The 12,718-nt window shown below is 41.8% G+C and overlaps 1 protein-coding gene across 1 annotated transcript; it reads left to right on the top strand.

The window, feature by feature from the left end:
* Positions 1 to 218: 218 nt before the first annotated feature.
* sec23b (SEC23 homolog B, coat complex II component) lies at positions 219 to 10,648 on the top strand. Its single transcript, XM_041036451.1, has 19 exons — positions 219 to 376; positions 2,237 to 2,464; positions 2,879 to 2,936; positions 3,089 to 3,175; positions 3,844 to 4,080; positions 4,265 to 4,347; positions 4,445 to 4,589; positions 5,897 to 6,055; positions 6,249 to 6,364; positions 6,461 to 6,584; positions 6,699 to 6,779; positions 6,887 to 6,976; positions 7,199 to 7,305; positions 7,667 to 7,820; positions 8,044 to 8,121; positions 8,352 to 8,513; positions 8,681 to 8,767; positions 8,895 to 9,116; positions 9,847 to 10,648. Exons 2-19 carry the CDS (start codon positions 2,244 to 2,246, stop codon positions 9,934 to 9,936), a joined length of 2,301 nt encoding a protein of 766 aa, XP_040892385.1. The 5' UTR covers positions 219 to 376; positions 2,237 to 2,243; the 3' UTR covers positions 9,937 to 10,648.
* The last annotated feature ends 2,070 nt before the right edge of the window (positions 10,649 to 12,718 follow it).

Genomic DNA, 12,718 nt, shown 5'->3' on the forward strand with positions numbered 1-12,718 from the left:
TCTTTACACACCCGGTAACTACGTGTTGAGATAACAGGGAGATTATCAAACTGTATAATACTTTCGTTAGAGGATAACAGCTACTCCAACTCCCGTAAACTTCATTTCCCATAGTCACTCGCTTCTTGTGCGTACGCCGAGGACGCCGTATTGACGCCATTGAAAGAAGAGCCAATAGGAGACGACTGATCTTGGAGTAACACGTCATTCTAGTAAAGTGCTGAAGCCGGCTGATAGGGAGTGTTCTCCTCACCGTCGTCCCTCCGTGTCCCTGGATATCCGTCGGCTTTTTTGACCTCCAGATGCTGTAACTTGTTTTTTAATAGAACGTACTCTTTCGCTCTTGTCTAGACCTGAGGCAAACCTGACATATAAGGTAAGCAGTGGATTTTATTTTGCTCAAAAGAAGAGCGACCGTCTTTCCGCTTCCATTTACGAAGGGACAGGAAGTGGGCTAATGCTACATTCCGTTAGCTAACCCACCGGCAGCTGTACAACGTAGCGCTAGCTTGAAGATGTTTGAGTGATAACTGCCAACAAAATAATGTTTTGTGAACGAGTTTGGTGTGAATCAACGCGGGAACACAGACCGCGAAAATGTTAATAGTTGGATGATTTCAGAGTAGAAGTTCTGTTCAAGACAGATACCAGCCTTCTCTGGTGGGTTCATCAGTGATAATACGTGGCCTGTAGCCCGTGTTGTAGACTAGGTGTTCAGGTTTATTTTACCGTGTAAATAGTTCAAAGTAGGGATGTCTATTTTTAAAGAAATTGACAAGGTTTCCACATACTTTCCCACAGAGGGCAAAAAGGGACAAATCAGCGAAATACCCTCACTAATATTGCTTCTATATCTCCTTATTTAGATGTGGCCGGGCAAAGGTCACATTCCGTAAGAAAGCGCTGCATATAGGACAACAGACATTTTCTTTACTTTCCATTTAACGTCTCAAGGTGTTGTCTTCAGATGTTTTGTTTTGTTTTGTTTTGTTTTGTTTTGTTTTGTTCGACCATCACTCCATCACAACCACAATAATCCACAGTTTATTATGACTTGAGATGGAGAGGAGCAGCAATGTGGCGGAAGAAGCTGGGGAAAGTTTATTTCTGATTGAAAAATTACCCACGTGATTAATAAATTATCAAATTAGATGCTGTTTATTCTTCTGTTGATGAAGTAATCACTTAATCCACTAATTGCTTCAGCTGTGATTAGATGCAGAGGTCACCCAATTAAAGTTAGTTACATTTAATTTTTTGGCATAGGTATATTTTTTAGCTACTGTGAAAATCTGAAAAAAAATCCTCATTCACAGACCATATGACTGTCACATGCAATGTCAAATCTTTATTTATTTATTTGCTTAAAATAAATCCACAATTCAGAATAATCTGGTGCTCTAACAGAGCCGAGATCATCACATTTTTGAGAAGTGATTCCCAGCTCCAGCCTCCAGATTGTGATAATTTGCTGCCTTTGTCTGTTTTATGTGATAAACTAAATATCTTTAGATTGTGAACTGCTGATGAGGCAGAAAAAATTCTTTGAAGATGTCACTTTGGGCTTTGAATAGCTGAAATTTCACTTACAGTTACCGTATTGATTGAACAGTTGGTTGATTGAAGAAATGGTTGACAGATCATGAAAATAATCAGGTGCTGTAGTTCTAGGTGGTGTACAGTTGTGTGGCCTACAGTAGTTAAGAGCACATTGTACACTGCATATTATGTCTTGCTGACAATAGATTGCAACTTTTTGTTTTGTTCGTCTTTCCACATTCTTCTTGTAATTCCCATGCAATGCTATTGTATTGTGTCCTCTGGTCATGGTTACAAAGAGGGAGAGTATACAGTTGCTAAAACAAGATCCCTGGTGATGCTTTGCTAAAGGTGTCGTAGAGTAGATGGTTCAGTGACAAATGCCAGCAAAGGTGGAGCCTATAAATACCACTGGGGTTTCTCTGCGCTGTTGTCTTTCCTCATCAAAACACGCTGGTCAGGTTTCTCGATTACACATTTGTGCGTCATGCTTTCGTCTTCTTTTAGCACAGGAGAGAAAGGAGCGCCTGTATAAAGAGTTTGCTGCAGCCAGTCTGAGTAGGTAGAGTTAACAAGCAGACAGCAGCAGGAAAAGCAGAAACAAGTGTGGACTACCAGTGTCACCGGCACTGCATCTAGTTCTTCCATTGGGACAACAACCTCATCTGTGGTGTGTTGGGCTCTTTTTCCATTGAAGCTCGGAGATGGCAACCTACCAGGAGTTCATCCAACAGAATGAAGACAGGGATGGGGTGAGATTCAGCTGGAACCTCTGGCCCTCAAGCCGTCTGGAAGCCACCAGACTCGTGGTCCCTGTCTCCTGCCTCTTCACACCCCTCAAGGAGAGGCCTGACCTGCCGCCGGTCCAATACGAACCAGTTCTGTGCAGCCGAGCCAACTGCAAGGCAGTGCTTAACCCACTGTGGTGAGTCAGACAGAAAAACTATACCCATATGACCATGATACATTTTTGTATGTTTGATGTTTTTTCAGGTGCAAAACACCAGAAAACATCCTTTATTTTTGACTCATGGTATCATTTTGCTTACTTTTTTTTTTTTTACATGGGAATTGGGTTTAACCATTTATGCAAGTAATGCTTAGTATTCTTAAGAGTAAGTGTGAATAAGGATGAAAGGAGGCTGTAGAGATTCAAACTTGATGCAGTGTGTTTGAATATTTTTTTAACACATCAGCATGTGGAAATGCTGATGTGTTATAAGTACTGGGTGTGGTATATGAGAACTGCAAATACACCTTGCGCAGCCCATTATCAGTCACAGGGACACTCCTGCCAATTGGATCCAAACCCTAAATTGTTCTGATCCTTCTTTTACAGTCAAGTGGACTTCAGAGCAAAAATATGGGCATGCAACTTCTGCTTTCAGAGAAACCCAGTAAGTACTGACGGTCACCGCACGATTTAGTCTAGTTGCTTCTATTTGAAATTAATTATTGCCAACATTTCTTTAAGCCTGAATAACTTAACAAGGACCAGCTGTGTTCATTTATTAAGCTGGTTAATCTGGTTTTCTCTTTGTCTCTGCAGTTCCCTCCATCTTACGCAGGCATATCAGAAGTGAACCAACCAGCTGAACTCATGCCGCAGTTTTCTACAATTGAGTACATAGTACAGGTGAATACTACATACATGTCAGCACTCTGACCTCAGCCCTATGCATAGAGGATTGTATGCACTGAAGATTTACTTGTACAAAGGCGAATAGTAACGATTTCCAATATTAACCTATAAAATAGGAGAGTTCTTATTTTTATTTTTAAGCCATGGATTTGAGTAGAGTGTCACCCTGCATCCGTGACACATCTAAATATTAGGGTTCAGGAATGATTTACTAAAGGTCCATGATTCACGTACATGTTTGCAAAAGAAATATTTATATACTTTGCAGTTAGGAGCACCTTATGTGGCACATTAGTTTACCGTAATCATGCAGTTAGTAACATTAGTAAACATTAGTAATTAAAGTTAGACTTTGCAACCAGTGAGGGCCAGACAAATACTGTGGCTAACAAGCGTAGCATCATAAATAATACAGATGGTTTTCAAAGGTAACGTGAGCTGCTAATGATCACAGAGTGTCTCTGCTTGTGCAAATATCTTAGAGGCATACATTCAGCTATCAACTAACCAAAAGTCAATTTAGCACCTTCTTCTCTGAAGACAAGAACAAAACAATAAAAATATGAAATGAACAATTCCCACTGCCTCACTGAATATGACAGTGTGGAAACAAGGCTTATGATTTCACCAGTGCCTGACTTTCCTCTCCTGCCTCTTTATAGCGTGGGCCCCCAGCCCCTCTGATCTTCCTCTATGTGGTGGACACGTGTTTGGAAGAGGAGGACCTTCAGGCCCTCAAGGAGTCCCTGCAGATGTCCCTCAGCCTGCTGCCACCCAATGCACTGGTGGGCCTAATCACATTCGGACGTATGGTCCAGGTTCACGAACTCAGCTGTGAGGGGATCGCCAAGAGCTACGTGTTCAGGGGCACCAAAGACCTGAACTCCAAACAGATCCAGGTGGGTTGGGGCCAAGTCATTGGGAATCAGAGGAATGAGAAAAATGAAGAGTTGAGTGTCTGTGTCACAAACTTTGACAAACTATGACAAATGACTCTGACAATGCCTCTGGTAGTCTTCCAGGAAGTTTGCAGCTGACACGAAAACGTTCTGTTCAACTTGTTTTTGTCTGCGTGTGTTTCAGGAGATGCTGGGTTTAACGAAGCCAGCAGCAACAGGACACCAAGGCCGTCCAGTGGCCCCTCAGGATGCCTCAGCCTCTTGCAAGTATGTAGAAACAGTAACACCTCTGTTGTGTCTTTTGACAGTTAATGGTAGCTGCTTGTTTTCATTGTCTAACATACGTGTGTGTGTTCATATCCAGGTTCCTTCAGCCTGTGCACCGAGTTGATATGAATCTGACGGACTTGCTTGGGGAGCTTCAGAGAGACCCCTGGCCTGTCCCTCAGGGCAAACGTCCACTCCGCTCCACTGGTGTTGCACTGTCTGTTGCTGTCGGCCTGCTGGAGGTAGAGTCCTCACACATACAGAAAAACAAATAATATTGTACATAAAGCAGACACAGATAATGCTGACCTGTGGATATGTTGTACTTTCTATGTGTGGTTTAACAAAAGTTAACCTGGTTACAAACACACAAACACACACAGATGCTCTTGGCACAAATAAATTAGCAGTCATTCATTGAGATCTTTCACAGTAACCTGAACTTTGGCCTCTTCAAGACAGTTGTGCCACGTGTAAGTGTTCACAAACACACGCAAGAACAAGAACAGTACATGTGCTTTGTCGGTCCAAAGGCTTTGACTTCTGTCTTTTCCCTTCACCTTCATTATCCTCTCTTCTCCTACTGCTAATCTACAGAGTTATATAACTGATAGAGCAACAGATCATTCCCCTGCTGTACTCTCCTTCAGCAGATAGGAGAAGAGTCCTGGTCAGAATAAATTTGGCTTCAGATTCAGTGATTTGTCAAGAGGCATTTGACTCGATGATTGGGTCTTTTTACGTACAAAGCAGAGCTGCAAAAAGCAGTTGCGGTCCACTATCAGCCGACTCATTTGTTTAATCGTTCTCTGTGAATGAGTACACTTGGTCCCTTCATAAATGAATCAGCATTTACGTAGAACTCGTTATCAAATGTTACATTAAAAGCTCATTCAGGCAGCGTTGTCACTATGTGGCATGTTTCCAAATATATCATTGCGTCGTGGACTTTCCCAGACTCTTGGACTATGGACTTTGTTGGAAGTGTTGGATGTCAGGTTTGCTCATTGCTGGGCCTTTATAAATGTCTGAGTTCAGCTGGATTTCAGCTTTTCTAGCTCAGTGTGAAATTTATTTTTAGCTTTCACATCAACAAATAATAAAAAAAATCAATCAGCCCACATTCAGTGTTATTAAACACTTTGTTTTTTTAATGTTCTGTTATGGATTACTGTGGCTGCATTTGTACAGATGATCCTAATTTATTTAATAAGGCAGTACCCTCCACAACACTCTTCATTAAATGGCAAATTTGAGAACTAGGTCAGTAGTCCATTAGAGCTCATTATCCACAGCCTAAAAACAGGGATTCAGCTCAAGTGCTACAGGACAGAACTTACTGAGGTTTTGTTTTTTTTTTACCTATGAAAGCACCAATTTATGAACAGTAAAGTTTAAACTGCATACTGTATATTTCAGCTGGCAAAAACCCACACAATTGCTTTGTGTCATAGTAAAAAAAAAAAAGTCTTAAATTGGAATTTGAGAACAGGCCCAATGGTATTTGCCCTTAACTGAAACCAAATTCCTGCTCTTCTACCCCCTTCAGGGTACGTTCCCCAACACAGGGGCTCGCGTGATGCTGTTCATCGGAGGGCCCCCTACCCAGGGCCCTGGCATGGTTGTGGGTGATGAGCTGAAAACCCCCATCCGCTCCTGGCATGACATCCAGAAGGACAACGCTCGGCACCTAAAGAAAGCCACCAAGGTGAACAATGATGTGGATGTCCCTCTCATACAAAGTCCAGTACAGTACTACTGCTTGAGTGAAATCTTATTATAAAAAAGTTCCTTTTGTTATTGTGAAAAACCTTTTACCACCTATGAAAGACAGACCCATTTCTTACAATTTCTACTGTGGATGTGTTCACTGACATCGAATTGTTTCATTTCTTTTACAGTATTATGAAGCCTTGGCCAACCGCTCAGCAGTAAACGGCCACAGTATTGATATCTACGCCTGTGCCCTGGACCAGACTGGACTGCTGGAGATGAAGTGCTTATCTAATCTCACCGGGTGCGTCAGCCCTTATTTTTTTAATGGGTTGAGGGCGTGTCTTGCTTTAAGCTTAATTTAGCATCCTAATACTTTTTTTTTGTGCTTTGTTATCAGGGGCCACATTGTGATGGGAGACTCCTTCAATACCTCCCTGTTCAAGCAAACCTTCCAGAGAGTCTTTAATAAGGACTACAATGGAGACTTCCGCATGGCCTTTGGAGGTGTCCTGGAAGTCAAGGTAACGAAGCAGTTTACTATCAGAGTAACTGTCATTACTTGCTGTATTTAGGCTTTTGATGTTAATCAGCTGCAGAGGTTGAACGTACGTCTTGTCTTTTTTCTGTCTGTACAGACGTCAAGAGAGCTGAAGGTTTGCGGGGCCATTGGACCGTGTGTTTCACTCAGCTCCAAAGGTTCCTGTGTTTCAGAGAATGTGAGTCAGATAAAACTGGGAGTTTCAGATTCTTTACTCTCACAATAGGTAATCTAAGAGCTGTTATTTAGCAGCATTCATCCAAAAATGTTCTCTGTTTTGTGTAGGAGATGGGCATCGGTGGTACAAACCAGTGGAAAGTGTGCAGTCTCAACCCTTCCACCACTCTGGGCATTTATTTCGAAGTGGTGAATCAGGTAAAAGACACGGATTTGAACCGTAGCTTTTGAGCGGACAGGATCACAGTACGCTGCTGATAGCTACAGTTGCTAATCTCATCGAACAAGTGAATAACTGTGGCAAACAATGGCTTTTTGTGTCACTTCTTTCTTGTAGTAGAAGGCCATTTGTTTGGCTCATGCAAGAGAGGAATGACTGTCAACTGACGTCTTACTTTGTCCACTGTTTTGTGTGTGTAGCACAATGCACCCGTCCCACAGGGTGGCCGAGGAGCAATCCAGTTTGTAACCCAGTACCAGCACTCTAACACACAGAGGAGGATACGGGTCACCACCATCGCCAGGAAGTAAGACTCTGCTTTTACTGTTGCCATAGAGACTGTTAAGTGATTTGTGACAGGAAAGACTATACCTAAAACTTTGCTCTGTGTCAAACTGTCATATTATTATTAACAAGCTAACAAGTCTTTTGCTGAAAAGACTTATGTTATAATGAGCCTGGCATTAAGTCAAGAAAGTGACAGCTAGAATCAATATTAGCCTCGCTCAAAAGGATGTTTACATTCCTGCAATTTAGGACGACGCCTTCAGAGACGCATGTGCGTCATTGACACCACGCCCACACTCACCTGCGCATCTGTGGTTTCTCCTCCCCTACTTTCCTCCCTCTTTCTCTCTCTTTTTTCTTTCTTGTTGTCCCTACCCAAGCTGGGCAGATGCACAATCCCAGATTCAGCACATCGAGTCGTCTTTCGACCAAGAAGCGGCCGCCGTGCTCATGGCTCGTATGGGAGTCTTCAGAGCCGAGTCGGAGGAGGGGCCCGATGTCCTGCGTTGGCTCGACAGGCAGCTCATCCGCCTGGTGAGTGGCACTCCCACATCCAGATTACTCCCCGCCTATGCTTTGTGATGAGAGGAACAATACATAGTTGGCATTGTTAGGATTGTTTGGTATAAATAGTTAAAACGTAATTCTGTGATTGTTGATGTGTTGTGTTTCCGCTACATGACGTGCCAGGGTTACATAAGGTTTATTCTGTGGTATGTTCAGCATTTAAACAATGTTTTGTCTCCCTTGGTTGCAGTGTCAAAAGTTTGGCCAGTTCAATAAAGATGATCCTACATCCTTCAAACTGTCGGAGTCTCTGTCCCTCTACCCACAGGTAAACCATCTGAATCTGTAAAGACATTACAAATAAGAGTTTTGCTGTCTTTATTATTCTGATTAAAATGTGACTTCATCAACTGTAATTATAAGACTGTCACCATTTTAACTGATTTGCAATATGATTCTCTGCTTTTCAGAAACCTTTGGCAGGTTCTTGACCTGAGATTATTCACTTTAATAACTTTGTTTCTTCCTCTCCTGTCCTCTCCTGTCCTCTCCCTGCAGTTTATGTTCCACCTGCGGCGGTCACCCTTCTTGCAGGTGTTCAACAACAGCCCAGATGAGTCATCCTATTACAGGCACCACTTTGTGAGGCAGGACCTCACCCAGTCCCTGATCATGATCCAGCCCATCCTCTACTCATACTCCTTCTATGGACCACCAGAGGTCAGCCTCACACCCTCCACACCATTGTTATCTACGATAGGAGAGTCCAACTTTCCGTTCCTAGACGCTTCTTCACAGTGTCTCTGCGTGAAACATTGTGCTAATGTCTTTGCTGCTTGGATTTTTTTTTTTCTTAACCGTGTCCTGGGTGGATTTGTTCTTCGCAGCCTGTGCTCCTGGACAGCAGCAGTATCCTGCCAGATCGAATCCTGCTGATGGACACTTTCTTCCAGCTGGTTATCTACCATGGAGAGGTGAGACAGCAGGCCCCAGACTAATAATTCATCTATTCATTTATATTACCAGCAGACCAGGCTGTCAAATTATTTTGTGATACCAGCAATCATATCTTAATGCTGTCACTTTCCTCTTTGTTTCCAGACCATAGCCCAGTGGCGAAAGGCAGGCTACCAGGAAATGGCAGAGTATGAGAACTTCAAACAGCTGCTGCAGGCTCCTCTGGACGACGCACAGGAGATCCTGCAGACGCGCTTCCCCATGCCGCGCTACATCGACACAGAGCACGGAGGCTCACAGGCTCGCTTCCTGCTCTCCAAGGTCAACCCGTCACAGACCCACAACAACCTCTACGCCTGGGGACAGGTACAGTACAGCTACAACATGCAATATTTAAATACACTGCTTTTAGAGATCAGATTTACCCAAAGGGGAAATAGGTTATCAAATGGTTATCAAAATGCAAAATGGCATCTTAAAAACTCTTCTAAACCTTCAGGTTGTTTTTGGTTTTAGTTCATTGAATGTAAAGATGCTTTTAAATATGGAAAGATAAAACCTTTTCTCCAGACTATCAGATTCAGTAGAATATCATTTATCTGCCTTTTCATGGCACTTCAGCTGAGGTTATGTGCAACCTCCTACAGAGCCCTCACAACCACATATAAGTATGAAACGATGAATAAAAGTTTGTCTCATTTCCTCCTTTTGTCAAAATCAAAAGCTTTAAAATCCCAGGATTGTCTGTAGGCTGGATGAAAAACATCCAGCACTGACAGCTCGGAAGATTTAAGTCAAACTGTCAGCAAACACAGGTTGGATAAGCTAACCTCTGAGTCTAAATGAGGAATCTCTTATTTCCCAAGTCAAGGAAGAGCTGAACTATAACTTGCTGTATGCAAATGCTGCGAATACATCTCTGGCAGTCTGAGAAAGAGATTATCAAGAGAACAAGGTCTTGCATAAGCTATTCGCATTGATAAACATGTTTAATTCATTAAGTGATCATGGGATCAGAGTTATGTCATGGAAAGGTTTGTTTGTAAAGTGGGTAAATAATTCAACCACTATTTTTGTCCTCCCTGTGCATCTGTAGGAGACAGGAGCCCCGATCCTCACCGATGACGTCAGCCTGCAGGTCTTCATGGACCACTTGAAGAAACTGGCTGTTTCCAGCTCAGCGTAGACGTCTCTGTCCCACCACAAAGAAAGGAGGAGTGATACCACATTCCTGTTCTAACATCGGGATCCATTAACATTTCCCCTGTTTTTGAAAAGGAGCCAAAAACAGAAAGTCCTTGCTTGATTTTTACAGTGTTCTCTCTTGAATCATACGTGACATTTCCATGATGCAAAAAGGAAAGAAAAAGGGAGAAAACAGCACATTCCTAATAAGAAAACAAGTGTCACTCATTTTCTTCAACTTGTTATTTATAAGAAGCGGCTCCAGTACTCTAGAACCAGCCTGTCCTCATGAGAGCAATATCAAATTCTCTATTTCTGTTTTATATTTGATATCACCTCTGACATGGAGAATGATTAGACTAATAATTTAATGTGTTTTTGTTTGTTTGTTTGTTTGTTTGTTTGTTTGTTTGTTTGTTTGTTTGCTTGTTTGTTTGTTTGTTCTAAAATGTGTGTCTACCGCATCAGACTTGGTTGAAGGTGCTGTTTCATAGGACACTTATTTGTGTTTGCTTTGTCTATAGCTAAAGATGACATGTCTAGAATTTTTCTCATTAATAAATTATAATGGTACCTCTAATGCGGGTTGAGAAATGTTCACACACAGGGCTAATCGGTCTTCACGCTGACGACTTGTTAACCACAGTTCATTTGACCAAAAAAAAAAAAAATGGATCCACATGGATTATACCTTAAGTGTTTTCCAAGAAAATTCCCTCTGAATAATGAGGATTAATGTTCTGAGGAATAGAAGTCAATCACATCAACTCAACTGAGACTGACTGTTTTCAATGACGAACATTGACATTTATTTTTAACTTAGGCTTCATAGGGCGCTCCATAGTTTATAGTCCACTCATCCCATCTCGTTCGCCATCTGGTATTTTGCACCCGACGACTGCCCAAGTGTCTTTGTAATCAAACTTTAATATACTGTACGACTGTATAAAAGACAGTTGTTCGTTTAGATCCTGTCTGGATTCTTAATGCTATCCATATAAAGAAAACAGGAAACGGATTTTGTCTGTGTTGTCTGTCCTCGCACCAGCATGTACTATCCATTCCGAAAGCTTTTTTTTTTTTTTAGGCCACAGTACATCTGAGTGATTTCAATTTCGATGCATACACACAACAGAAATCCATTCTGCTGAAGTGTACTAAGTGGATTTTCACATTGAAGTCAGAGGTTACCGGAGATGCTCAGTTCAACCACCAGGCATCTGTTTGTGCAGCAGAAGGAATAGCCTTACTTTTACTGCCTAGTGTTGCAGATTTGAACCATTTCATGCCGGTGTGTGCGAGAGAAAGGCACACGGCATGTTGCTACGACAGCAGGTGACATATCTCTGTGTGCAGATTGGAAGCGACACTCTCCCTAAACAATTGTCTTTTTCTCATTCGTCACTACTGTACATAAAGCCCACACGACACGCAATCCCAATCATAAGACCACTCGCACACCATCTACTGTCACTGTAAGCTGATTTCAGAGCACCCAGACAGTATGATTTCGAGGATCAGTGAACGGCAGATTATGAAGACTAATCCGTAGGGGCTATCTGTTTAGAGGCAAATTCTACTCTTAGCAGCTTTAAGCGGAAGTTTCCACAGAAATACAAATGAAGTCTGTGTCTATCAAGAGCTTAGGCCTTACAATCTTGCGCTCTGATGCCACATAATATGCTCCAAAGGTATTCAAGGCCAAATAAAAAGATGCAATGCAATGGTTTTTAATCTCTTTTGACATGGATACACATGCACAATACCAAAAGCTCCTTTTTGAGCCATGCATTTTTTTCAGTTGATAATGGTGCAGTTGCATGTGACATGGGGCCGTACTCTACATGGATATGAAATGATCCCATAAAGGGAAAATAATCACATCTTCACATTAATCTGTGTGGCTATATGCTTGGCCATCTTGACTGCAAAGGCTGCAGCTGTGCGTGTCCGATGACGTTCGGAGGAACAAAAGAACATTAAAAATTGCTCTGAACCCACTGTTTTTCCGTCTTCAGTGACCATTCATGATGCTCATGTCCATGTGATTCCCAGGCTTAGGCAAAGCTGTAAGGAAATGTCTCCTCTTATTATCTCCTATCAAATCCTAACAGATCAGTTCTAGTCCAGCAGCCAGAGAAATCCATTCTGGCTTCTGTCCCAGATAACTTATGTAAGATTTCCATATAGAATATGTCATAGCATGTTTATATAACTATGACTGACAAAATATGGTAGTAGGATGACACATACTATAAATAATACAGATTTGGTCCTCTCAGTGATTAAGATTATAGGGCATAAACCAAAGTTTGAATGTATATTAAAAACTGTGTGCTTGTATAAATGTAAAGTGTTAATCCCAGATCTCACTGCCACAGACACAAGAATTAACAGTCACGCCCAATAATAGGACCATCCTCTTATAATCCTCCTACAATAATAATCTTTGCATTGCAGATTTCATAGATCTGAATGCACAAAGTGTGCAAGAACATGAACACAGAAAGACACAAGCACAGAAACTTAGAACAAGACAAAACAATTATTTATGAAACAAAACAAAAAATGCTGTGAATAAATAAATAAATTGTCGAGAGATAAGTCCTCCCTAACTTTGAGAAAAACTATTTGCAAATTCAGTCATTTAAAGACCATGTAAACTAACTTCTGAAAATTAAGAGGCCACAGTGTGACGACTACAGTCTGTACTGATGGTACTGTATGGCAGGCAGCTGGCTGGGAGAGTATGGAAGAGAAGTAAAAGAAGGAGCAATGAAGCG

Source organism: Toxotes jaculatrix, chromosome 4 (assembly GCF_017976425.1).
Source record: "Toxotes jaculatrix isolate fToxJac2 chromosome 4, fToxJac2.pri, whole genome shotgun sequence".
Classification (NCBI taxonomy): domain Eukaryota; kingdom Metazoa; phylum Chordata; class Actinopteri; family Toxotidae; genus Toxotes; species Toxotes jaculatrix.

Excerpts from the sequence above, each read along its gene's own strand:
- sec23b (XM_041036451.1), top strand. The coding sequence starts at position 2,244 with ATGGCAACCTACCAGGAGTTCATCCAACAGAATGAAGACAGGGATGGG. Across the intron at positions 2,937-3,088 it reads TCTGCTTTCAGAGAAACCCA|TTCCCTCCATCTTACGCAGG; the intron begins GTAAGTACTGAC and ends TTGTCTCTGCAG. Across the intron at positions 8,768-8,894 it reads TGGTTATCTACCATGGAGAG|ACCATAGCCCAGTGGCGAAA; the intron begins GTGAGACAGCAG and ends CTTTGTTTCCAG.